General features: G+C 46.5%; 1 protein-coding gene across 1 annotated transcript in view; it reads left to right on the top strand.

Annotated features, from left to right (window-relative positions):
- Nucleotides 1–4,073: 4,073 nt before the first annotated feature.
- Nucleotides 4,074–27,526, top strand: part of CDK5RAP2 (CDK5 regulatory subunit associated protein 2) — a 170,196-nt gene continuing 146,743 nt past the window's right edge. Inside the window, exons 1-3 of the mRNA XM_080819542.1 lie at nt 4,074–4,307; nt 14,839–14,906; nt 18,215–18,282. Coding sequence (XP_080675668.1) covers nt 4,252–4,307; nt 14,839–14,906; nt 18,215–18,282 — 192 coding nt within the window. The 5' untranslated portion in view covers nt 4,074–4,251. The remainder of the gene's footprint in view (nt 4,308–14,838; nt 14,907–18,214; nt 18,283–27,526) is intronic.

Raw genomic sequence — 27,526 nt, 5'->3', positions numbered from 1 at the left:
CTGCCTTTGGCTCAGGTCATGATCTCAGGGTCCTGGGATCGAGCCCCATGTCAGGCTCTCTGCTCAGTGGGGAGCCTGCTTCTTCCTCTCTCACTCTGCCTGCCTCTCTGCCTACTTGTGATCTCTACCTGTCAAATACATAAATAAATAAAATCTTAAAAAAAAAAGAAAATCTTTAAAAGGCATGTAGAAGGAAAGATGAAAATAGTAAATCACCAGTTGGTGAATACACAGTCATGATTGTGCAATGTTTTAGGAAGGAGGTCTCCACAGATGCTAAAATTAGTGGGTGCGGATGCTTGGGAGCTCAGTCAGTTATGATCCCAGCGTCCTGGGATCCCAGCGTCCTGGGATCAAGCCCTGCATCGGGCTCCTTCTCCCTCTACCTCTCTCTCTCTCTGTCTTTCATGAATAAATAAAAAGATAAAATAAAATTAGTGGGTGAAAATCTGATGAAAACCAGGATATTTGCATAGTCCCAAATATCACCTCATAAGACTTTTTAACTAATGTCAAAAAGAAAAATAATAATGTTGCCAGGGAGAATCTTGGCAGATAGGACCTTAGCCTGGATCAGAGTTGATATTACCAATGAATGAGATGTATGAACATTGTCTGTCTCCTGACACCCTGCGAATGGCATAGTATCACTTTGGTGGCCTTCGAGTCCAAAGTGCATAACCTCTCGATTTAATCATGAGGAAACACCACGTCAACCCAAACCGAGAAGCTTTCTATCAAATAACTGGCAAGAATTTTCCTCAGGTGTCAGTGTCATGAAATCCAAAGACAGGGTAGCTGTCACAGGCTGGAGGAGAGTCAGGAGGTGGAATAACTAAATGCAGTGTGGAATCCTTTCTTGGATCCAAGAAACAGACATTCATGGGAAAACTGATTAAATTTAATTAAGGTCTGTAGTAAACAGGACTGTATCAATGCAATTTCTTATTTTTGACAATTACACTATGGTTATGTAAGATGTTACTATATTAGAAAGCTGGGTGAATGCTATCTGGGGAATTCTTTGTAGTATTTTTGTAACTTATTTTCTAAGTCTGGAATTATTTCTGAATGAGAAGCTAAGAAAAAGAGAAGGAAACAAAGAGAAAGAAAGAAGAAAAGAATGCCTTTGGGAAACCTCTTCCCTTCCACGACCCTTTCTTTCTCCATCTGCAGACTAGGGCACTAGCTCCAAAGACTTCCTGGTGGCATGAGGATAAAATGAAATAGTGCAAAGCCGCAATATGTAGGTCTTGATGTTACAAAGTTATTCTTTCTGCTAGTAGTGGCAGCTCAAGTGTCTTGATGAGATGCTGAACTGCTAAAACTTCGGGAGGGTTCTACCCTAATGAGAAACATCTGCCTGCAAGCTACTTCCTCCCAGCCATTTGCTCTGACCTAGCCCAACAGAATAATAATGCCAGCTTTGTGGCTGGGTGGCTGTTGTCAAGGGGATGGAGCCAGATAGCCCAAACAGCTGGTGGTGGTGACGTCATCTCCAGGCTTGGCTGAGAGAAGGGCCCTGGTGAGACAGGGATGGGGCAAAGGGCTCATCCCTGACCACGAAAATGGGAAAAACAACTTCCCAAATAGGCTATCCGTTGTCAATTGATTCTATTTTCAGTTTCCAGATTCACTAAAGGGTTTAAGCATACCCTCCAGGAACATAGTCATTTGCTGGACAGGGCAATGGATTCATCAAAGGAAAGGAGCTTGCAGGCTCTTTCTATATAGTTTCTAGTTAGATAACACAACTGTGTGAGCTCAACATTGTCTGTCCTATTTTACACATGGGAAAACCAAGGAGGAGCAAGACGAAGGGACCCCAGTCATGTGAAAAGTCAGAGGACTTTCCAGCGTTTGAATCCAGGTGTGAGACTTCCAGTCCTGCAATCATGCTGCCAACACTAAGATCCGCCTTGTGGCCACCTTGCAGTAGTTACCCAAGGACTAGAGTCTGGTGAACACATCACTGAAATACTGTTGTCTGGGTGTAGACCTCACCTCTTAATCCTAAATCTTGAAGTGTAGAAAAGCAAACAGAGAGGAAAGACAGTCTGCTGCCTGAAACAATGAAGACATTGGAGTTTAAAGGAACCTGGGCTCCAATCCCACCTCTGGAACTTAGCAGCAATGAGACCAGAAGTGAGTTATTTTTACCTTTTTTGGTCTCCGTCTTCTCATCTGTGAGTAAAACAAGAATAACAGCTGTACCTACTCCAGAGGACCATTGCAAGAGTTCAGGGAGGTGGTACATGTGACATGCTGGACACAGCTCATACATGAGAGATGCTCCAGATGTGTAAGTCCGTGTCCTCATTTCTTTCCTCAAGAGCTTCCATTTGCTGGATGGAAAGTTAGTGCCTCCATTTGGGAAGTGATGATTCGTGACTCAGCCTCCCTCACCGGAACAGAATTGGCAGTGTGTTTGGAGCTTTGAGAGAAACACAGTGAAATTGCCTCCAGAGCTGTGAGGTCCTGAGACATCCATCTAGTCCAACTTTCTTATTTCAGAGGTGTAGAAGCTGGGCCAGAGGAGTGATCTGCAGTTAACACAGAGGGCTGGGGGCAGAACCAGGGCAGACGTCCTGATACCTCCAGCTCCCTTGCTTTGGGACACACTCATCTCTTTGGTTGAACTTAGTGCCATTCCAGGATGTCAAGGACTGTCTCTTCCCTGGGTTGGGGCATCTGATGTGCCAACTAGTTCCTGGCCACTCTCTCTTTCAGGCTGCTGTTATATTGCTGATTCAGGGGTAGTTGAAGAGGGACAGGTACAGGATCATGAGTTTTGTAGACTTCACTGAAGCTAATAAAGGGGTGGGAGAGGGATATATGGGATTACCGTTGACAGGGCTTCTAGACGTATCTTGGGTCATCCTCACATCTTCACAAAAATCTTGCAGGATAGATATTAGCCCCCCTTTCCAGATTAGTTGAATCATTCATTCACATATATTTTAAAACACCTTCTGGGTGGCAGGCGTAGTGTAGGGGATATAGCAGTGAACAATCAGAACACAGTATCTGTCCTCGTGGGGTTTCCAGTCTAGAGCAAAAGGAAGATTTTTTTCAAAACACAGAAATACATAATTGCAAAATGTGGTTAAGTGCCACAGAAGAAAAATATGGGTTGCTAAGAATAGAAGAAAGGGCTTGCTTTACATTAGAGGATTAGAGAAGGCCTCTTTTGGAAAGCACACTTACATTTTAGCACACCAGGAGGACTCGTACCTGATTATAGGGAAAGTCACCCTCGGCCCACTCACCCATCTTTTCAAGTTATTTTCTTCCAGGATTCTTCTGATGGCTCACAGGGGGAAGGTAGCAACACCAGATGGGGAGAGGTGGGTTGACTTCACTGGCCAGCTCTGTCAAAATCTGTGTGTTTGCTGGTTGCTCTGTGCTTTAGGAAGGGCAGCCGGAGTTATGGAGAGCCCTGATCTAGTTGGCAGGAGGCGTGGGTCTGTTGACAGAGTTACTGTTCATGACTTTGGGCGATTCATTTCCTCTCTCTGGGCCTCAGTTTATTGATCTCAGGTGCGTTTAAGCCTTGGGAGATTGGAGGAGTGTTGCTAACCACCAGCTCAAAAGAATGAGCTTGTTTGCCTCAAACTAAGTGTGCAAACTAGTGCTGGAGTTGGGATTCCGCAGATAGGATTTTTATAAAGTGAGGCGGCATTTGTTTATCTGAGTTTCAGCTCAAGGCGAAAGCGTTCTGGATGCACAGTATAATGACCCTTAAGATTAGGGGGTCTTTGTTCTAGAAAAACATTTCCTGGGTTAGGAACTCAGGGTAGGTGAAAGACTGGGTTCCCACCTCCCGCTTGAATTAATGGACCAAAGCCTGCCTTTGCCCTCAACAAAGATGGCGCTTGCCCTGGCCTCGGCCTGAGCGCCCTCACAAAAAATGGCAGCTTGCCTCTCTTTCCTTAGTCTTGCTGGCCCAAGTGCGAAGGCTTTTGCCCTTAATCAAGATGGCACCTGCCAGCGATTCCCTGCCCGGCCTACGGCCCCTGTCTGTCGGCTTCACCGCGCGCGCCTCGAGGACCCCGCCTCGTTTCCGTAGGAAGAAGCGCCGGGAAAGATGGCGGCGGCTGCGGTTTGAATTCCAGCGGCGCCGCCAAAGTCCGAACAAGAGCAGGATTGGAGGGGGCGGGGACCTGGGGAGCCTGCGGGTCGCGACAGCGGGGAGAACCGGTTGACCTCGCCGCCACAGACACCAACGCCACCACCTCCTCTGTGTCCACGATGGATTCGGTGTTGGAAGAGGACGTCACCCTCCCCGGGACGCTCAGCGGCTGCAGGTGCGGCCGGGGCTTTGCAGGGGCGCGGTAACCCGGCCGGGATTCCGGCTGATGGGGGTACACCCTAACCGAGACTTGGGGTTTGCCCTTGAGGGTGTTTGAAGGCGCCTGGACGGGGGCATTGTGTGGGGTGGGGTCTGGGATGGGGGTGTCTCGAGGACCCAGCAGCTGATACTGATGTGGGGGAACCGGGGGTCGCGACCTACATCACACCTGCCTCTCGTATATCGGGAAATACCTTGAAGAGGATGTGAGGGTCCACTAAGGGGTTTTCTGAAAGAGGGGGAGGTGGGGGACCTCTTAGAGTGTACCATTGGTAGGGGCTGATTGAAGAGGAGGAACCTTGGGGGCACTTGATGGTTCATTCTGACTTGGAGGTTTGCTTTCATTATGGGCAAGGTAGTTGGTGTGTCTTTACTTCGTTCATGGGGTCACGTAGTGGCCACCAAGACGGAGGCAGTGAAGTGCGGTGGTTAAGAACCAGGGCCGGAGTTGAACAGAACTGGATTAAGGTCCAACCCTTTAACCTAACCAGTTGTGCGACTTTTTAGTAAAGGGATTTAACCTCTTTTCCCTCTGTAAAATGGGGCTAATAGTAACATCCACCCAACAGACATTGGGGTGAAGATGAAAAGAGAAGATGCCTTCCCCGCGATTTGCTTGGCAAGAGTAGTGTTTGGCACATAATCGGTGCTTAAAAAATGATCTTGTGTTATCATCTTTAGCATCATCATCATCTGTATGTCAAACTGGGGACTAATGGCTGGGAGTGGCCTCCCAATGGACCTGACCCAAGAGGCTGTTGGAGCCCACATTGTCTGTGGGAACTTTTGGTTGGAAAGCCTGACAGCCCTAGACTGCTCCAGGGCTGGGGCCGTTTGGTTTTTGGGGGCTCCTGGTGGAGAGTGGGAAGAAGGACGTGGAGGAGAGCCCTGACTGAGAATCCATAGTGTTTATCCAGCTCTGCTGGGGATAGGCTGCTGGTTTTAGTCAACAGACCCTCACTGAGAGGGTGCTCATGTTATTTATTGTGCAACCCGGGACACTATGAAGAGTGAAATGGGCACAATTAATATTTATGTCTAGACAGCGGGCATAAACTGATCCTATCTTGGGCAAACCTGGATGCATGGTTACTCTGTTTATTGAGAACCCATTATGTATCAGGCACAGAGCAAGACCCTTCGCAGCTCCTGCCTGACAGCATCCTTGGTAGCTCATCATGGCCCTTTCTCTTCCCCTGATTACCACTGTCCCAACATACTGGGGAGGACCTCTCACCTGGATTGTCCTCACACCTGTAATAGTCTTTTATACTACAGTGTGAAAGCCTTTTTACGGTGTGAGTCTGACGGTCAGTCTGCTGCTGTGTATATGTTTAGTGCTTCTCACCGCCATTAAGACAAAGTCCATTAATGCTCTCAGCTCTTATCTCTGTGCCAGCTGACCAAGCCCTTGGGCTTTGGGACCCAGGCATAGGTGGGTGTCAATCCCAGTTCTGTTATTTAACAACCCTGTGGTCTTGGGCAAGACCCCTCGTGAGTTTCTGTTTTTGTCATCTGAAAAATGGGTGAATCTGAAAGGATTTTGACCAGTGTCTTAACAGCGTAGCGACTCTGCAGACGAGCACGTCTCCTCCCTTGCCTCCCCTTCCTGCCTTCCCTGTATACATTCCTGTGACTGGTCTCTTACCCGCTTCAGACCCTCCCTGGCTCCCCATCCCCCTCAGGATGAAGTTCTTTACTATAGTTGCCAAGGTCCTTTGTAAGTTGGCCCCATTTACCTCACTAACCTTCTCTGTCTTCTCTGTCCCTACCTTTCTCTGTGCCTACCCAGGCACTTCCCTCTGCCTGGCTGCCAAGCTCTTTGTCACGAGTGGCCTTGCCTTGTTCTTTCTTACTGTTGGGCCTGTGCACTCGTTCTTCCTGCTGCCTGGGTTGCCTTCCCTTCTCCCCTTTGCCTTATTAATGCCTCTTATTTTTCAGGTCTCACTTAGATTTCAATGTCAGGAAGGCTTTGCTGACATGCCCCCATCCCCTTCGGGGCCCTCTGTGCTCTTCCAGCCACCCTACCCATCACTGGCTCCGGCTCAGCCCTTATTTACCTCACTGGGTTTTTTTTTTTTTTTAAGATTTTATTTATTTGAGAGAAAGTGCATGAGAGGGAGAGAGAGAGAGAGAGCGAGCGCGCATATGTGCATGAATGGAGGAAGGGACCGAGGGAGAGGGAGAAGCGGACTCCCCACTGAGCAGGGAGGCCAATGAGGGACTCAGTCCCAGGACCCCAAAATCATGACCTGAGCCAAAGGCAGATGCTTAACCGACTGAGCCACCCAGGCGCCCCTACCTCACTGAGTTTTATTGACGAACGCTGTTCAGTAGAAATATAACATGAGCCACCTATGTAACTTAAACTTTTCCAGGAGCCGCAATGAAAAAGTAAGAAAGTAACAGGTGAAATTAATTTTAATAATATATTGATTTAACCCAGTATTTCCATATATTATCCATCTAACTTGCAAACAATAAAAAATGATTAATGAAGTATTTCACATTCTTTTTTACCTTACAAAGTCTTTGACACCTGGTATGCATTTTATGCTTACAAGCCCTTCTTGGTTTGGATTTACCACATTTCAGGTGCTCAGCAGGTACGTGTGGCTGGTGGCTCCTGCATTGGATGGTGCAGGGACACCTATAATGTGTCTGTCTTCCTAATTAGACTGTGACCTGTTACCGAGCAGGGCCTGTGTTTTGTTCATCTTTGTGATTCCAGTTCCTAACCTGATATGAGGCACATAAATGGGAGGTGACAGAATTATCCCCTTTTTATAGGTGGGCACACTGAGGCTCAGAGAGGTGAAGTGAATGGTCTGGGATTCCATAAAAAAGTACACGAGCGAGCCAAGATTTACTTTATTTATTTATGTATTTATATTATTTAAATTTTAGGTAGTTCCCACACAGTGCAATATTGGTTTCTAGAGTAGAATTCAGTGATTCATCACTTACAGACAACACCCAGAGCTCATCATAAGGAGTGCCCTCCTTAATCCCCATCCCCCATCTAGCCCATCCCCCACCCATGTCCCTCCATCAACCCCCTTTGTCCTCTATCAGTTAGGAGTCTCTTATTGGAGCCGGGATTTTAATCCAGGCTTACTGACTCCAAAGCCTGGCTCTCGGTACCTGTCCTCCCTTCAGCTAGTTCTCTGAACTTGTGCTGAGGGGCCTCTGGGAGGATTTTAGGGAGCTGCTGGCACGTGAACTGGCCCTTCAAGAGTGGCAGAAAGGTCCTGAGTGAGACAGAGTCTCCATTAGATGGTCACAGTGGGAGAGAAAAATCCGTGGAATAAAATCATCTCCTTTTATACTCTGCTTGGTATTTTCAAGCCCCAGTTTTAGAGACGAAACAAGTCCAGTTTGTCCTCAGACTTTTGTTGAATTGGTCGATATGCGTCATTCTCTCCAAACTTGATCACCTGTGGGTGCCCCAAAGCGCTCCAGGCCTGTGAGAGTTGGGCTCAGATGCCACGCCTGGGAGCCTCACCCACGCTAGGGCCCATTATTAAGCCCTGCCTGGTGGTTTTGGAAGATCCTGGTCTTTGTACTCAGGACGACTGGATCTGAATGCTGCTTCGGCCACTTACTGGCTGAGTTGCTTTAGTAATTCAGTCAACCCTTCTGAGCCTCAGTTTCTCTTCAGTGACAACGCCTAGTTATCGGGTGACTATATGGATGGAGCAAAGCTTTGTGTATTCTGTGCCGGACAACTGCTGGGGGTGCATTACATGTTAGCTGTTTTTGTTTTATTGTTACGGTGTTGCATGGTTTCCTGGACAAAACCCTTGGTGCCCACTACCCTGGATTTGTCCCTTAGTTTTCATGCCTGCGATTCTGCCTCTCCCTAACAGTGAATTTCTGAAGGCCTGGGCCCAGGTTTGTTCTTCTGTGGGTTCCTCTGGTGCGTGACCATTAAGTGCTTGCTCTCTGGTGAGGGGCAGACCAAAAGGAAATGTTTTCCTGCATGTTTGTACACAGTCATACTTTGTCAGGCCAAGAATGCCTTCATGGACTTTTGTAGAAGGAGGTCAAGAAAGAGGATGGTGGAATGAAATTTTGGTGAAGGTTTGTAGGCTTGATCTAAGGCTGAGGTTGGATCAGGGGTGCCCCTAGGCTTGAAGTTTGTAGAATGTGTTCCCAGTCGCCAGTATAAGCTTAGTGAGGGCAGGGAGCGTGGCTGGCTTGTTCTCCACTGTATCTCTAGATCTAGAACCATGTCTGGCACATAGGTAGTAGAGGATCAACAAATATTTGTTGAATGAGTCAATTTTCTTCGGTCTCTAAAAAGACATATACCATGTAAACACAGGCTCCATATTTAGTAGTGAAATGCTGCTTTGTAATCACTCTGAATAAGTGCACACACAGAGTGTCAACTGCTGTAGTCTTTCTGGAAGACAATTTGGTGTTAAAAATATGCCCAGGTGTGTTTTTTTAAAAACAGCTTTATTGAAATGTAATTTGTGTGCCAAAAAGTTTACCCATTGAAAACACACTATTCAGTGATTTTTTTTAGTGTATTTACAGAGTTTTGCAATCATCACCGTAATCCCATTTTTTTTTTTTAAGATTTTATTTATTTATTTGACAGACAGAGATCACAAGTAGGCAGAGAGGCAGGCAGGGGGCAGGGGAAGCAGGCTCCCTGCTGAGCAGGGAGCCTGATGCGGGGCTTGATCCCAGGACCCTGAGATCATGACCTGAGCTGAAGGCAGAAGCTTTAACCCACTGAGCCACCCAGGCACCCCTCCATAATCCCATTTTAGAATACTTCCGTCATCTAAGAAAGAAACCCTGTGTCCATTAGCAGTCACTCCCTGTCTTAGCTTGGGTGCTATAACAAAAATGTCAGAGACTATGGCTGACTTAGAGATGACAGAATTTATTTCTCCCAATTCTGGAGACTGGAAGTCCAAGATCAGTGTGCCAGCATGGCTGAGTTCTGGTGAGAGCCTTCTTATGGGTTGCGGACTGCTAACTTCTCATTGTTTCCTCTTCGGGTGGTGAGCAGAGAGAGGAAGCAGATCTCTTGTAACCCTAGTAAGGGCACTAACCCCATTCATGGGACTCTACTTTCCTGCCCTCATCTAATCTTAATAACCTCCCAAAGACCCCACTTCCTAATGCTATCACTTGGGATGGGGAGTAGGGTTTCAACATAGGAATTCTGGGGAGGGAGAGACACAAACATTCATAGCACCGGCTCGTTCTCCTCCCGTCCTCCGCCCCCAGCCCTGGGGAACCACAGTCTACTTTTTGTCCATTGATTTGACTGTTCTGAACGTTTCATATAAATGAAGTCTTACACTATGTGGTCAACCTTACACTATGTGAGGTTCACCCATGTAGTGGTATGTCTGTGACATACTTCATTCCTTTTTATGGCCAAATAATATTCCACTGGATACATGTAACATGTTTTCTTTGTTCTTTCATTGGCTGATGACATTTGGGTTGTTTCTAATTTTTTTTGGCTCCTATTTTTGAATAATGTTGCTATAAACATTTATTCATGTATAAGTTTTTGTGTGGATGTGTGTTGTCCTTTCTCTTGGGTATAGAGCTGGGGGTAGAACTGCTGGGTCATATGCTAACTCTGTGTATGTTTGACATCTCGAGGAACTGCCCAGCACTTTGTACCCTCCCTCCAGCAGCGGGAGAGGGTTCTTCTGTATCATCACAGCCTTGTCAGCACTTGTTATTGTCTGTCATTTTGGTGAAGGCCAGCCTCGGGGGTGTGACACGGTATCTCCTTGTATTTGTTTATATTTCCCTGATGACTAATGGTGTTGAACATGTTTTCTTGTGTTTCTATAGCTGTTTGTGTACAGTTGATTCCTGAACAACACGGGGTTAGGAGCATGATGTCCTACATAGTGGATAATCCACATGTAACTTCTGACTCCCCCTAAAACTTAAGTACTAGGCTATTGTTAACTGAGAGCCTGATTCATAGATAGTTGATGAACACATATTTTATGTGTTATATGTATTATATATATACTGTATTCTTACAGTAAAGAAAGCTAGAACATAAAGAGAATATATTATTAAGAAAATCATAAGGAAGAGAAAATACATTTACAGTACGGTACAGTATTTACTGAAAAACATCTGTGTGTAAGTGGACCTATGCTGTTCCACTCATGTTGTTCAAGGGTCCACTGTATTTTCAGATCCTTTGCCCACTAAAAAAATGTGAATATGTCTTGACCTAGCAATTCCATTTCCTGTTATCTTAGAGAAATTATCATGCACCTGTGCAGGGAGACGTGTATGAGGATATTCATAAAGCATTGTTTGTAGAAGGAACAACTTGGGAGCAAATTGAATTACCGTCAGGGGATCTGGTAAATACACATCCTTTCAAAAGTGAATTTCAGACTGTGACACATTGGCAGCTCATGAAATTCAATTTTGTAGGTGTCAACTAGAATTTTAAAAATGTAATAGCATAGAATAGAAAGCATTTCAAGAATTTAGGGTAATATATTTCCTTCTCTGGGTTGTGGTCAGTAAAGTTTGAAAAACACTGCTATAGAATGCTTCGTGGGAGTTAAAAACCTGAAGGTACATCTATTTGTACTGTCATGAAAACATCTTTGGGACACATTATGTAAAGAACAGATACTGCAGAATAATATGTACAGTTTGATTGTATTTGTTTTGCTTTAAAACCACAAAATGAAACTATGTCCCTGTATCTGTAAATACATAGAAAAAAGCCTAGAAGGACACAGTCTTGCCAACGGCAGTGATTACCTCCTAGGGGGCTCAGATGGCAGTGAGGAGGAGTCAAGAAATTTCGGCTTGTCTTTTGTTTTCCCTCCCACGCCTTCACGCATTTTGCCCCTTCCTTCCCCGCCCCCTACCCTTCTGGCAACCACTCATTTGGTCTCTGTGATTATGAGTCTGTTTCTGCTTTTTTGTTTGTCTGTTTTGTTTTGTAGAGTCTCTATTATAAGTGAAACCATATGGTATTTGTCTTTCTTTGTCTTATTTCACCTAGCATAATACCCTCTAGGTCCATCCATGTTGTTACAAATGGCGAGATCTCCTCCTTTTACATGGCTGAGTAATATTCCAGCGCATGTCTATACCACGTCTTTATCCGTTTGTCTACTGATGGACCTTCGGGTTGTTTCCTTGTCTTGGCTGTTGTACATAATTCTGTGATGACATAGGGGTGCATCTCTCTTTATCTTAGTGTTTTCATTTTCTTTGGGTAAATGCCCAATAGTGGAGTTACTGGATTATATGGTAATTCTAGTTCTCATTTTTTGAGGAACCTCCACACTGTTTTCTGTGGTGGCTACACCAATCTTCATTCCCACCAGCGGTACAAGAAGGTTCCTTTTTTCCCCACATCCTCGCCAACACTTGTTGTTTCTTGTCTTTTTGAGTCTAGCCCTTCTGACAGGTGGGAGGGGGTATCTCATTGTGGTTTTGTTTTGCACCTTCCTGTTGGTCAGTGATGTTGAGCATCTCTTCATGTGTCCGTAGGTCATCTGGATGTCTTACTTTGGATTTTTTGCATTTATGTATTTCTTCACTAATTTAGAATAAATAACATAGAATGAAAAATGATTTGTTAAAAGACAGACCAAAGTGCTCTTGGTGTAATTGTTTTCCGAATGTGGTGCCCAGTTCCAGCCGCAACTCTCCCGACACTTTATCAATGAAGCACTCAGTCTGCTGGGCCTTCCTGGGGCTTGTGGTGTGAACGGAGAGCGGACAGTGGTTCCACCACCCACGGCACAGAAAGCGACTGTGCCCTTTGGGCGGTGGTGGAGCGAGACAAGAGGGTGAGGTGGCGAAGCGCGGCTGAGCGTCTTTTCATTGGCCCAACACGGAGTCGACAAAAAGCCTCAGAAAGGGTGCTGTGTGCCAATCACTGGGAATCCTCTGCCTCGGTTCATTTGGCCCGTATCATGTTCCCCTGCAGGAAGGCGTGAGGGGCATCCATGGGCGGGGGGAGGTAGGGGCTATAGAGGTTAAGAGCACGGGGCCTGAAATCAGGTCAGCTCGGGTCTTTCAGTTTACTAAGTTTTCTGAGCTTCTGTGTTCCTTGTTTTTTTTTTTTTTTTTTTTTTTTTTAAAGGCAACAGTTAAAAACTACCACCTCCCACAGAAGGCCCGTGATGAGGCCACAGCGGGAGGCCACCTGTCCTGAGTGTGGTGCCTGTTCCCCTGTGGGTGCCCCACACGATAGCTCAGTAGGGTTATGCTGTACTTGGCCTTTGAGGAAGCCAGCACTGACTAGGTGCCACGTTCGTCTAGGAGCTTTGGGCGGCCTGGGCAATGGTGAGCGAGTGGAATACAGACCCTGAGAAACCTGGATTTTGGTCTCTGCGTGGCTGAGATCCCCTTGTGATTTTGGGCCAAGAGATTCTTCCCCTTTTGGGCCTTTATCTCCCCCACTGATACCGTGATAAAATTGTACCTAAGCCTTCTGCTTTTGCTTGCATAGTTTTGATTTCTAGTGGGAGTCCTTGAAGTCCCACGGCTAAGAGCGAAGGGGACGAGGGAGCTACTTGAAGCTGGAGGGTGGTTGGAGCTGACAGGAGATGCAGACGACAGAGTCATAGCATTTTAAAAGTGGTTAGGTAAAGTCCAAATGGAAATTTGGCAGGAATGAGGCAGGAACTTCTGCATTAAATAGTGGTTTCTTTTCATAAATGGAATGTCAAGTGTCATTTTTCAAGCTTCATTGTTTGCCTCTTAGAAACTTGTCTAAGACCAAATTCTTTGGCTTTGCCTGCCATGTAGTTTTCCAGTTTGTTTCATCTTCGCTGGAGTCATTGATGGGCCATTTCAGCCAGTGGTGGTAAGTTAGTGGCTGTGGTGGAGAGAACCCCAGATCGGGAATGTACAGACCTGACTGTTGGCTAAGCCTGGCCAGTAAGCTGGTGCGGCACTTTGGACCTTTGGGCCACCATCTGCAAAAGGTGCTGATTGAACTTGTTTTTAATTTCTAATATTCAGTTTAGGGAATGGAGTTTGTTCTTCTAGTGATGGTTATTGGAGGAAATGAAGAAGTATAGAAAATTTGAAAGGAGGAGAATATCTCTCATTTTCCTACAAATGATAATTTTTTAATATTTCCTTTGTCTTCTTATGGATGCATAGCCCACTTGGTTTCCAGGGAGGATTTGAGGTGACGTTAGTGTACATGTATTTTTTTTTTTCATAGTTGAAGCCATAGTCTGCTGAAGTTTTTTTCACTTATCTTTATAGCAGACACATACTGTGTCATCGTTCTCTTGATGTTGGAATCTTATGATATCCAATTTTTTGCTTGGTTCTGATCACAAAGGTCCGTTCCCAACCCCAGAATTTGGCGATCAGGCAGAATTGTCCTCAGAACAGGATGGATTTGGATTTAGAAACATGGAGAGAACAAACTGCCAGAAAGTCAGGCTGAGCGTGCCTCAACCCATCGTTTATAGCTTGGGACAGGGAAGCATTATTGGAGGTTAGACAGGAAAGGCTTGGGTTCTGGACTTGGTTGTCACTTAACTGCCATGTGACTCTGGCCAGGCTGACTCTGTGCCCTAGTGCCTTCCTTTGAAAATGCATGGACTCTTGGGGCACGGGCACCTCTCACAATGGGAAATCTTTCATAAATTTCCAAAGCGCTGGATATTTTCTGGTGACAGTAATATTTTGCTCCTATTTATGGAGTGCCCTCAATGTGCCAGGTGCCTTGCTGGGCACTTTGTGTCTTTGATATTTGGTGGCTTACGAAGTAGCTGCTGTTCACCTTTTACGGATGAAAGAAGTGAGGCGGGGAGGGGTATATGGCAGAGCTTAGAATAGAATCCAGCGTAGTGTCTTTTGTGTCAGACCACACCTCCTGTTATGGTTCAGTTTTCTGTCAGTGTCTCCAGATCCTCACTTAACCTGTTTTTATAATTCAACCAGTAAAATTTCTTGGATTAGTGGAGTTTGCATTTTTGTTTGACTTTCTTAAAGCGTCCGAGTTGGTATCAGGTTCTTGGAAGCTTAATTTTTGGTCGTGGTAGGCATGTCAATAGTGACAATTACAGTAAAGACAAAAACAGTGTATAGCACTTAGCGAGTGCTTACTATGAGTCAAGTGTCATAAACATGAACTCATTTAATCTTTACAGGGAGAGGGTGGTAGCCCCATGTAGCAGGTAAAGCGAGACTCAGTAGCTTACAGTGCACAGTGTCTCTGTGCCTAGCATATATACGGTATGCAGAACATTTGCTGTCTGAATGAATGAATGATGAATGACTGTCCTTACTGAAGGTCACTCAGCTATTACATGTTAGAGCCCCAAAGCCGGAGTTCTTCCCCTCTGCGCTGTGTGTCTCCCTGCGAGCTCAGCTGTGTGTTGCTCATTGCCTATGGCCTGGTGATTGTCAAGTGCAGTCCAGGCAGTCCTCACAGTCTCTGTTGTTCAAACACTAACTCATGTCTTCCTGCCCATGCTCTCTCCTAGTGGCCTTGTTCCCAATTTACCGGATGAAGTGGATGGCATCAGCCCCATTGCTGGTTTGGGGAGTGGTGGTAAGTATCCAGAGCCGGGCATTCTCTTGGCTGTGGGGCCCTTGAGGCCTTTGGCCTGGGACTGGGCTTCGAAGTCTCTGGGGCCCAGAGCCTACCTGGGCATGGTGAGAGGCTCTCCGGAGGTGCTCAGTGTTTTATGTACCTACTGAATTGCTATTTACCTCCTTTCATAAACACTGGCTTGGAGGAATTGATGTCCTTTATGCCATATTCCATGAGCTCTATTTCTTGCTACCAGGCTTGTAGGGATTGAGCCGGCATTCACCGAACTGGGCGGCTGTGTGGAGGCTGGACTGACTGGGTCAGGCCTGGAGGATGTGCTGGTCTCCGCCACCGAGCAGCGGGGGGCCCCGCGTGCTGCTGAGCGTCCGTGTGCCAAGGCCTTCCTGGCAGGCTGCTGGATTCCATTTGCTGGTCGAGGCCCAGCATTCCTACACGGGCCTGCCCTTTGGAGACAAATAGTTGGTTAGACCACAAGAGACGGCGCTGAGGAAATAAGCAGTCTATTGTGTTTAAGCTGGATTAGGAGGAGACTTTCCACGGGGCAATTTGGCTTTTGCTAAGCATTCTTCATAATTTTTGTTTCTGAAAGAAGCAAATGCTGTCATAAGCATCTGAGGAAAGTGCTATTAATTTGCCTTGTTAAAATATCTTAGAGATTATTTGACTTGTGTTTTTGTTTTTGTTTTTTTTCCTCTTCTCCAAAGTGATGAGACATGCAGAAGGAAGAAGTTTTTAGAACAGACAGTATCAGTGTCATGAGGTGTAATTTCTGGAGAATATTTTAACTTATATGCCCTCTCAGGTTTTCCTTGAGAACCTGTTAACTTCTTTTTTTTTTTTTTTTAAAGATTTTATTTATTTATTTGACAAACAGAGATCACAAGTAGGCAGAGAGGCAGGCAGAAAGAGAGGAGGAAGCAGGCTGCCCGCTGAGCAGAGAGTCCGATGTGGGGCTTGATCCCAGGACCCTGAGATCATGACCTGAGCCGAAGGCAGAGGCTTTAACCCACTGAGCCACCCAGGTGCCCCGAGAACCTGTTAACTTCTACCTTAAATGCAAAATCCAGCAGTTTCTCTTCTTCCTGCACACTGGAAATTAGAAGTGGAGAATTGATAGGACTGCTCTTTGCTTCAGCCCATAGTGTATGTTGCCAAGCCCTGGGCTAAGTGCTGGGATTCAACCTTGAACATGGTTGTGACCCAGCCTGGAGGGTAGAGAGTTCAACAAAGAAATGTCATGGTAAATCATATGATTAATGTGATGAACAAAGAAAAAAGGTGCTGTGAGTGGGGGTGTGGGCGAGGTGGGCCAGGCAGTGAGGGGGTGAGGAGGAGGTGTGCCCCAGTGTGGAGAAGGTGGGCCAGGCAGTGAGGGGATCAGGCAGAGCGGTGCCCTGGTGTGGAGGAGGTGGGTCAGGCACGAGTTTCTTAAGACAGTGATAATGGAGCTGAGACTTGAGGAATGAGTAGGACCAGGTAGGGATGTAGGCCTAGGTGGCAGAGCATGGCCAGTCTGAGAACCAGGAAAACAAGCCTTTGTGCCCTTTGCCTGGTACACAGGGCTCTTGACAGTCTGCCCCTGCCTCCTTCCTGAGCCTATTTTGTGCTCAGTGGTTTCTGAAGACCATACCTACCTCTGGGCCTTTGCTTGGGAAGTTCCTTCTTCCTTTTGCCTTCCTCTGCCTGCTGCCTCTTTGAGACTCAGCTCAAGGCTCACCACCATCTTGGCTTTCCCCAGGCTCAAGAATTCTTGCGCTTTCCTCTCCAAGCTTACATGTTTCACCTGTTTCAGTTCATTTATTCCTTTTGGTGACTTTGAAACATCCAGAATCAGACCCTCCTCCCCTGCTCATCATCCTGCCACCTGCTTTAAGCCACTGTGGTCTCCAGCCTATCCTGACTGGTCCCCTGGTTTCCCTCTAAGTGCCTTCAGTCTGTTCTCAGCAAGGCAGCCAGAGGTGGCCTGTAGAAACCTAAGTCCAGGCATGTTACCCCTCAGCTCTGGGCCCTCTGGGGGCTCCCTGTCCCAAGAAGAGCCTACAAGGCTGTGCGCAGTCTGTCCGCCAGCACTTCACATACCTCCTGTCCTGTGGTCGCCTTTGTTTACTGCTGGTTCTCACGGGCATGGGGCTTCTCACTTTGCCCTTCTCTTCAGGTCTGCCCGGCGGGCACCTTCTCAGTGCGAACTTCCTGATTTGGCCCTGACTTAAAATTGCAGTCCTCTCCCCACCCTGGATCTTTCCAGTCCTTATCCACTTAAGTTTTCTCCATGGCCTTTCTTACCTTCTCACATCCTATGTAATTATCCTGTTATTTTGCTCATTTCCATCTTCTCTCTCTAGCCAATCAGCTCCATTTGTTTGTTTCCTGATGTAGCCAGATCTAGAATGGTGCCAGGCGGAGAGTAGGTCCCCAGTGCATATTTGTTGGAAGAATGGATTCATTCATTGATGCCGTGCACGTTCCCCCAACATCTGAACAGTGCCAGGCACTCTGTGAGCACGGTGCCAGTTTGGTTACCCACCTGTCTTGCCCCCTAGGTCAGAGCCTTTTGAGCACAGGCTCCCTGTCTGTCCATTCTTTCCCCAGCACCTAGCATGATGCTTGGCACACAGTAGGTGTGTAATAAACGTTTGTTGGAAGAAAGGAACTGTGGAAAGCTTTGGGCATCTGCCAAGTCTGTAATCGCCCTGAAGCAGGGATGGGCAGTTTCCAACCTGCTGCCTGCATTTGGAAATAAACTTTTATTGGAACGCAGCTTCCTTACTTATGAATTGTCTGTGACTGTTTTTTGTGCTACAACAGAAGAGCTGTCCAGTTGTGACAGATTTCGGTCTTTGTTTATGGCCTACAGAGCCTAAAATATTTATTGTCTGGCATTTTAAGGAAAAGTTTGCCAACCCCAGTCAGTTAGCTCTGCTTCAGTCGCTGATACGTGAAGATGGCACACCGCGCAGCAGAAGAACCGTGTGACAAGCACTGAGGAAGTACATATCAGCACAGTTCGGCTGGGCCGCATGCCCGGTGCATTTTTTGGGTTTGTTCTCTGACACGTTACACTGGGGCTACTTTAAGTAATTTGTAAATATTTGAAATATAATGGTTTAGAGCTTTCCCTAGACTCAAGCCAGTAAATCACAACAGACAGAAAATGCCAGCAGGATATACTGTGGAAGCTGTTCTTGCCTTTTTTTTTTTTTTTTCCTTTTTTCTTTTTTTCTTTTCTGGGCTCTATTCCCTAATAAAGTTGCTGGGCAATTTGCATACCATGCCGTTTTCCTGTGTCTGTTTTACCTTTTTTATAGTGCTCCCAAACGTGTCAGAAGAAACGGTGTCTCCCACCAGAGCACGGAACATGAAGGACTTTGAAAATGTAAGTGGAGATGCCAAATCATCTTCCCTAACAAACCACGTCTGCTGCCACTGTCCAGCCAGGCCTGGGGGGAGCTGTAGTTCTCAAGAAGTGTTGAGGCTGGATAATGCCAGAGTTAGGGGCAGTGCCGTGTCTTGTGGGCATTCTCCCTGTGACAAGCCCATACCTATGCCGTCAGCCCTTTTGTACACGGGGCCAGACACGGGTTCCGCCAGGATCAGCAGTTTCCAGCTTTGGGGAGTTTGGTGTCCTCCCCGTGTCCTGGACTGAGGCTCTTCCCAGACCGCCCAGTGAGAGGAGCTAAGGTTTGCCAAAGGATTCCCTGTAACGTAAGGCATGTTACCAATGGTCCCCCTTTAGTCCTTGCCAGAACTCTTTGAGATACTTCTATTATCCCCATTTTACAGATAAGAAATCATAAACCTAGGAGAGACTCGTTTACAGTCACATAACTCTCGAGTGGCGGAGCCGGGATTGGAATCCAGGTTTTTAAGGATTCCATTATTCTTCCCACTGCCGTGTGCCAGCACCTTGCGTTTTGCAGGCTTCATCTTTGTTGCTGTGGAAGGAGACGGGAGCAGCCTGTCCCCAGGGCTGCGTACAGAGTGTCTGAGGATGGGTTACGTAGTGATGGATCTGGCTCCTGTGCTAAGTGTCTTCTAGCATTGTCTTTCATCTGTTAGCGGAGGGGGCTTGTTGTCAAGGAACAGGAAAATAAGGTTATTTTCCCAATTCCAATTCTCCTTAACAAGTTACCTGTTCAGCGTGCTCATTTATCATGGGAAGGATTAGACCCTTCTTCATTTGTAGCCAAATGAAAGCCAGACTATGCAAGACACAGGAGATGTTTATCAGGGAGAAGATGGAGGACAGCGAGAAGGACGTGCCACAATTATGTTTCTCTCTCCCCAGTTGTCTTTACAGAACAGAGCGGTACTGTCTCTGGATTTAATTTAGAATACTCATTACTGCTAATAGTTATCTGCAAACCACCAGTGACCAATTGAAGAAATGACTTGTCAGATCTCTAATGGAAACAAGTAATTTCTGAGCTTTGAGTTGTTCTAATTTCAACTGTACAACCCGATCTATGCTGTGGGGTCTGGGGCCTCAAACAAATGAGATTTGATTATTCCACATCGTGTATAATTAAAACGTGCTCTGGTATTAAATGGCTGTTGCTGTTTTATCATAAGAGTAATAATAGCTGCTGTTTATTGAGCTCTGGCTCTGAGCTGGGCACGTTAAATGTTCAGCTCTTCACGTGCGTTCCTTTAATATAAGAGCCGCTCCGCAAGATACAGAGTTATTTAATTTTTGAAGGGCACCATTTTGAATTTGATTTCTAGATGGAAAAACTTAACAGAATCTTGGAATGTTGATTTCACACTTAATTGCCTGCCTTTTGAATGGGAAGGAATCTGAGAATTGAATCCAACCCTCGTTCTGTAGGTAGGAGACAGCGAGGCCCAGCATGTGACACGTGGAGCTGCTCTGGGAGGCTGTGCCACCTGGGGACCTGGGCTCTGGAGCCGGCTGCCTGCGGGGGGACCTTGAGCCAGTCCCTTCCTCTCTCTGTCCTTTGTCTCTACCATGAGCACAATCACAGTTTCTGCTGCTTCGGGCTGCAGTGAGGGCGGAGTGGGCGTGTACGTGTGAAGCGTGGGGAGGCCAGACACTGAGTTCCTTCTTTGTGTTAGCTCTTTCTCCTCTCCGTCGTGTTATCTGCTCTTTTCCTTAACTCTGCCACGGGACTTTAGTCTCCCTTCCCTAGGTGGGTTCCCGAGGACCTAAACGTTGTTTTTCTTGAAGGTGAGAGGGAGCCTTCTATGCTGATATATTTTAGGATTTATGTTTTTTCTTTATGACTGAGGTCCTTCGGCTGCTGTTCGGTTTTTATGGCATTAATATTTTTTATTGTAGCATTTTCCAGAGCAAATTCTGCTGTTGAAATGGAAATGACCACAGTGTTCTCAGTGTCTCCCTTTCAAGTCTTTATGAGTCACTGAAATGTTCCATTTGGCCTGAGCTACGAAGTGCATGATCTCTATGTAGAGGTGGTCTGAACTTTCTATGGGATGCTTATAGGAAATGCTCTTGGCATTGAATGCTAATTTTAAAGTTAGCATGCATATTAAGGCAGGGCTGGAATACTTTTGATTTAAAGGGAAACTCAGGCATCCTCTTATGCTAGTCTTAAATGCTGGGAAACTGAACATCAGGGTCTGTTAGCTAATATCTAGCAAGACATCAGCCTCCTGGTTTTGTTCAGAGTTCATCCATTCATTGACAAATATTTTTGAATATATGCCCTGTGCCAGGCTGTGTGCCTGGGACTAGGGAAGCTGCGGTAGATTAAGACCAGGTAAGCGTCCCTGTCAGGAGGCTCACAGACTGGTTGGGGAGATGGATAGGGAAACAGTGCAGTGACAGAGGTAAGTACAGAGTGCTGTGGGGCACAGAGGAGGGCTCTGAACCTGGCCTGGGGGATTCAGGGAAGCCTCCCTGGAGGAAGCATTCCTCCAGTTGGGTCATCAGGGACAAGGAGGCATTAGCCAAGGTGAGAGGACCAGGAGAGCATCCCAGGCACAGGGACTCAGCGTGGGCAAGGGAAGCAAGAGGAGTGCTGGGCGCGAGGAGTTTAGGGGATTGTAAGCTCCCTCTGGCTGGAAGGGGGCCATGTCCGGGATCCCGAGACAAGTGAGCCCACCAAAGAAGGCAGGGGTTGGGGGTCTTGTGTGTTACACTGCTTTGGTTGACCTTTGTCTTGAAGATGAAGGGTTGCTGGTAGTGGATGTTAATCTGGGAGGGAAATGACCAAAATTGTGCTTTTAAAAGCCCCTGGGGTTGGTGCTGTGAGGAGGGAGCAGCCAGCCTGGTGGTGGGCTGTCGGGCTGCTGCGGGGGTGATGCTGGAGCCCGGGATGTGGTCAGGAGGGGTCAGAAAGTGGGCAGTGTCCCAGATCTGGGGGACCTCCTCCCGTCCCTTCGTTGGACACGCAGGCGCTCTGTAGCCCAGGGAGGACACAGACTTACCCAGACTGGGAAGCAGGTCTACACAGGCAGACCTTTACTCACTCCAGCATGTAAAAGCCACTTTCCTTCTTTGGGGTCTTTAAACTGGTGGTCTGTTGTCTCAGCCTCATTAGCTGAGGCTGTACTCACCGGTAGGGCAGACCTTAGGGGAGGAGGCTGTCCAGTCAGTCTGGTCTTCATTAGGAGCTTGTCTTAAAGGTCCTTTCTAGCTGACAGTATAGTGGGGGCTCCTGACTCGAGGAGGCCTGGCAGAGGCAGCGTTTAGTAAAGGATTGTGCTGTTGTGGTGAGACTTGTTCTGGACGTTAGAGTCAATCGATTTTTCTCTCTCGCTCTCAGAATTTTTCGGGTGATTAGGGAAGACCCAGAACCTGGATCAGCATATCAGTTCATGTTGCTGTCTTTATCTGTACATAGAAAGGTTGAATTCTGGCTTTTCCTGTGACTTCTAGACAGAGAATGACATGGGTAGCTTTCCATCTCTGTTAATACAGTGGATAGTGTTGTTTAATGACCTGTCGTTCACAAAGACTTGTATTGGAAGGGAGGGCTTGAAATGTAGTTCACATAACCTCTTCCTGTGGGTCATCCCAGGTGGTTTCTAATTTTTCACTTTTTTTTTTTTAAAGGCTTTATTTATTTATTTGACAGAGAGAGAGAGATCACAGGTAGGCAGAGAGAGAGGAAGGGAAGCAGGCTCCCCGCTGAGCAGAGAGCCCGATGTGGGGCTCGATCCCAGGCCCCTGAGATCATGACCTGAGCCAAAGGCAGAGGCTTTAACCCACTGAGCCACTCAGACGCCCCTAATTTTTCACTCTTATGAAGCTTTGAAGAGTATCCTTGTACGTATATCATTTTACAGTTCCGAGATGAGGTCCTTAGGGTAAATTCTGCAGCTCTTGTCTCATACCCACCTGCCCTGAGGTGCTGGTGTTCTTGTATCCGGGCCTTTAGTTCCTCCTTTTGGCAATACCTGGTCTCAGCTGAGGCAATTGGTCAAATTTAGTGTTTTATCTAGGAGGTTTGCATCACTAGATTTGTTCTGTGACCTGTATGTGGTGAGTTACAGGTGTGGGTTACAGGTGTGTTACAGGTGTGGCATCCAGAGAAGAGATGCCCTCGTCCTCCACCCCTGTCCCATTGGCCCTGCCTGGGAAGCTTTTCATGCACCGTGGTGTTCAGATACGACATGGACTGAAGAATGACCAGGACGGGGCTTTAGGTCTTGCTCTGCCACTAACTGACCTATGAGCTTGGTTAAGTCACTTCGAGAAGCCCATCTGTAAAGTGGGTCCGGTACTGTCTTTGAGTCAGAGTAGTCCTGAGGGTTTGGGAAACATCTTATGGGATGCCTGGCACATGGTGGGTACATAAATGCTGGTGTGTCCATTCTAATCTGAGGACTGTTTATTACAGCCAACTCCCTCAGTTCTGGGGACATTGATAGGCCCCAGCAATGTTCAGTTTCTCTTGATCCATCTGTGAAATTTTTTTGATCTTGGAATGATATCCTTAACTTCTCGCCATGGTCCACAAGACCCTGCCCTGTGTGATGGGCTCGTCCTGCGCTGCTGAGGTCAGCACCTGCCTGTCTCCCTTATGCCCTGTACTTGGCCGCACAGGCTGCTCTCACTAACCCGTGTGGGTAGGGCCTTCTCATGTGCTCCTCCCTCTGCCTGGAATCCCCTTTCTCCCTCTCCTTGAATGGCAGGCCCCTGCCCTTCATGTCTCAGTTTTAGTGTGACCTCGTTAGACAGGCCGTCCCTAACTCCTTCCCCAAATCGCCGGAGACCCCATTATTCTCTCTGATAGCGGGCACTCAGCACCTGGCCTTTTCCACTCTGGATCTTACAGTTGTTTGTAATTATGTATTTTATTTATGTACTTGCTTAACGTGTGTCTTCTCTACTCTCTCCCTGGTTCTCAGCAAACCTAACAGGATGGCGGGCGCTCAATAAATGTTTGTTAACTAAATGAATATATGACCTTGTATAAGAAACCAGATCTGTAAATTTTGGTTACCTTGTCTGTGACGTGGAAAAATAATTTCTGTCTCATGCGATTGTGATGGAGATGAAGTTAACGGATGCCAGGACAGCCCCTGGGGCTGCAGGTCTTGAGCCCGCGGGGGCGGCTGCTGTTGTTGAGACAGTGGCTAAGACTGGTGGTTGGAGCAGGCTGGAGTTTGTGATCGGGGTGGGGGCACGACGGGTTATAGGAGAGCAATCAGTAATGCAGGCAGGTGAGGCTAAGAAGGGAGAACAAGGGGTGTGATTTGAGCAAGGCAGGAGACCAAGAACTGTGTGGGAGGCGGGTCAGTGGACGTGGTTCAGGATGGTCTGTAGCTGGCCAAGTGGGTGTTGTGGCCGCTGTCCTTGGTGCTGGCTGTGTTCCAGATGGGACTTGCCAGCACCAAGGGCTGTGGGACCCAAGTCTGACTTGTGGCTGGTGGGCTGTCTGGTCAGTGTTAAGTGCAGGGTTCACCCATGCTTACGGCTCGTCCTTGGCCTCCTGCTTACCAGATTGAATGCTGTATGTTCTCACACCTCTGCACGTCCTGCCCGTGCCCTCCAGCACCCGGCCAGATGGCGGGCTGGGCAGTGTAAATTTTTACAATCTTTTTGAAGGCCATTTGGAAAGAGATTTTGATAGTCATAAAAATAGTATTACTCTTGAGCCCGGTAATCTGTTTTGGGGAAATTTGTCCTAGGAAACAACCCAGTGGAAGGAAAAAGCTCTGTGTGTGAAGCTGTTGTTGCCACATTGTTACCATTGTGAAAGACTGGAAACAAGGGGATTGTATTTTACGTTTGTTATCTCTTTGTCTTGCAACAAGTTCCTGAGGAAGGTGTTTCACAGATGAGGTTGGAGAGCTCACATGACTTGCCTGTGAGCCTGGTGTGTTGAGAAACTAAAAGAGGCAAAGTTAAAACTGGTCTTTTTGATTGTAAAGCCTGTCTGCTTTCCAGGAGACCCACTGAAACCATAATCTCTCAGTAGAGGAATGGCTAAGTAGTTGGCTGTGAGCCAGTGCATTGGAACCTAGGGCAGTTATCTCACCTGATAATGATGAATAATTCTGCAACAACATAAAAAATATGTACGACAGACCAGCAGGCTGAAAAGAACATAAAAAGATTGATTTTGTAATGTAGTTCTATTCTAAGTGTTGTTTGGGGCTCAGTTTTTAAATTCTGTTATGGCTACAGTATTGTTTGTGAATAAACAGATGTTTGCCTAGTAACGGTTTTCGTGATTTGAGGACACGAGGGAGAGAATTGGAATCAGAAACCGATTCCAAAGTGTCCTCCTCATTTTACGAACCTTGCTTAGCTGCTACTGGCAGAATGATCTCACATGTTGTATTTTTGAGCAGAGGTGAACTTTGGGCAGCAAGAGGTCATGGCTTTTGTAAGAGTCTAGGTGAGTGGTCTAATAGTTTTTGGACTTTCAAAGAGCATAGAAAAACTGATGATGGCCCAAAGATCTGTTTATCGAGGGCTTGAGTGAGACACGGGTTCCTGTGAAAGCTGTCCTCCGTTTTCTGCCTGCCAGGTGCTGTAACTCATACCGCTGTCACGACACTCCCGTGAGGTAACTGATTTTTATCCTTATTACGGATGAGCCAACAGTGGCTCAAAGATGTTAAATAATTTTCCCAAGGTCACATGGCTCACAAGTGGTAGCACTGGCAGGTCAGTCTTCTTCTGGTGACCCCAGGGCCCTTGCTCTTTGCCCTTGCTGTCTTGAGTCCAAAGATGATCTGGTGGGGTGGGCTTCAGATTTGAGGGCCCAGGCTCTTGCAGGCCACTAAAACTGATCACCAGAGTTAGGTACCTTGCTCAGATTTCAGTAGAGGTGGGCTTGGGTGGAATTGCCCTGATTCTTTTTTGTGTTGTTGGTTTTTGTTTTTCTTCCCTTCCTGACAGAGCTCTAGGCCAGGCAAGCTTTTGACCGGGAGTGGGAGGAAGCCAGAGTGACAGCAGCTCCTTCAGAGTCTGTTCTGCTGCTGAGCTGGGGCCTCTTTCCAGCTTTGGAAAGCACCACCCATCATCATGTTGGGAGGTTTCCCATTTCAGATGACTGCAGTTCCACAGTCCTGGGGTTCCAAGGGTTGGGATGTGGCAAAGTACAGCTCATGTATTAGCTTATGTTTCAGCATTAAGTTTCTAAGTCATATTTGGTGGGTTTTATTTTGGGGGTGTTTGTTCCTACTATATAGTAAGCTGTTTTCAGTTTTTCCAGCTTGTTTTTTTTTTTCCGACTTCTTATTGAATTTGATTCTCTTAAAGGGAAAAATACAAATGAGAAGATTATTAATATATTTTAAGTCCTTATGTCATGCTAGGTACAATACCAAAAATTCTAATTAGTTTCTTTTAATCCTATAATCAGTCTCTGAGATAGGTATTCCTGTAATCTATAAAAAGGAACGGAGGCACACAGACAAATGAACTTGACTACGGTCGTACACCTAACAGGGTGGTCTGGATTGTATTCACTCATCTGTTTATTCACTCCTTTAACAAATGTTGATGCAACAGCCACTGTGTTCCAGATACTGTGCTAACACCTCAAGGGAAACAGCCGTGAACAGATAACTGATGTCCCTGTCCTCCAGAAGTGGAATATAGTCCTATACTCAGAGTGATAATGAATAAGAGATGTGTAAATAAATGAGTACAGATTGTGAAGAGTTCTAGCAAGAAAATTAAGAGTTCTGTGTTCAAGAGTGACGAGGTGGAGGTTGTAGAGATGGGGGCCACTTTTGATGGGGTGGTTAGGGTGGGCCTCTGAACTGAGATGAGAGTACGGGACCGAAGTGGCTGCCAAGTGCTGCCCGGAGAGCCAGGCGGCAGACGGGTTTGGCGCATTTGAGGACCAGAAAGAAGGCCAGTGAAGTGAGAACATGGTGCGTGAGGGACAGGGTGATAATGAGGCTGGAGAGGAGGCGGGTGGTCAGATCACACAAGTCTCGGTGCCCAGGGCAGGGAGTTTAATTCTAAGAGCGATGGTCAAAAATCAATGGCGTAATGGGAACCAGATCTGAATCTGAAGCCTGTGGGACTCTTCTTGTATCATATTGTCTTCAAGAAATTCTTTTTCTTGTGTATATGTAGAGAGAGCGTGCGTGCGTGCTCACCTGTGTGCGCAAGTAAGTGGGGGATGGGCAGGGGGAGAAGGAGCGACAATCTCAAGCAGACTCCCCAAGAGCGTGAAGCCCGACACGGGGCTCCATCCCACCACGCTGAGATCATGACTGGAGCTGAAACTGAGTCAGACCCTCAACTGACAGCCACCCAGATGCCCCAAGAAATTCCTAAATGTATCCAGCCAGCCAGCCAGGCAGCCATTGGGTATTTAGTAACTGTCTCTTAAGTTTCAGACTAGAATGTACAAGGTGAGTGTGGCTCCCAATCTCCCGGAGATGGCTTGGTTAGAAAAGCAGGTTACCAGCTGGTGCAATGCAGTGTGATAACTGCTATTGTAAAGAAAGCAGAGGGTATGTGGAAACAAGTAGAAGGGTCCCCAGTCAGCATAATGGGGCTAGTCAGGGAAAATCTTATGGGGGAAGTGGTATTAAGTGGAGAACAGGGCTGGCGTTGTTGTGGGAAAGATGGTGCCTCTAGTTGATTGTGTTCACTTGGGCCTATCTGGGGTTTGTATTAACCTTGTCAAGGCTGATTTACCTTTCTCTTGTTTTGTTTAAAACTCCTTTACCTATAAATAGGACAAATATTCTTTCAAGTGTTGTTAAGAATTGTAGCAATGTGTACAATGCAGGTATTCTAAGCAACCTCCATAAATATTTTATTGCTAGCTGTGTAATAGAATAAGGCTTCTCTTTATAGGAAGCATCTGGTGGGGTAGACTTTTTTGTTTGAATGTTTTATGTGCTCTTTCTTTAAAACATTTAAAGGGAGGCTTTAATGAACTTACCAATTGTTTCTTATGCTGTTCTCGTTAGCGACAAAACAGAAAACGTAAGTGTTAACAAGAGGGCCAAGGACAGACAGTTTGATGCAAAGTCTGCTTAGTGTTTTCTTTTATCCAGTCAGAAATATGTGTGTGTGTGTGTGTGTGTATGTATATATATATATACACACACACGTATATACATATATATAATAAAATCTTAGAAATCTATCTATATATATACACATATATATACATATGTATGTGTATATATGTGTATATATACATATATAT

The sequence above is a fragment of the Martes martes genome (assembly GCF_963455335.1).
Source record: "Martes martes genome assembly, chromosome: 12".
NCBI classification, from domain to species: Eukaryota; Metazoa; Chordata; class Mammalia; order Carnivora; family Mustelidae; genus Martes; species Martes martes.
This window is presented reverse-complemented; position numbering and strand designations above follow the sequence as displayed.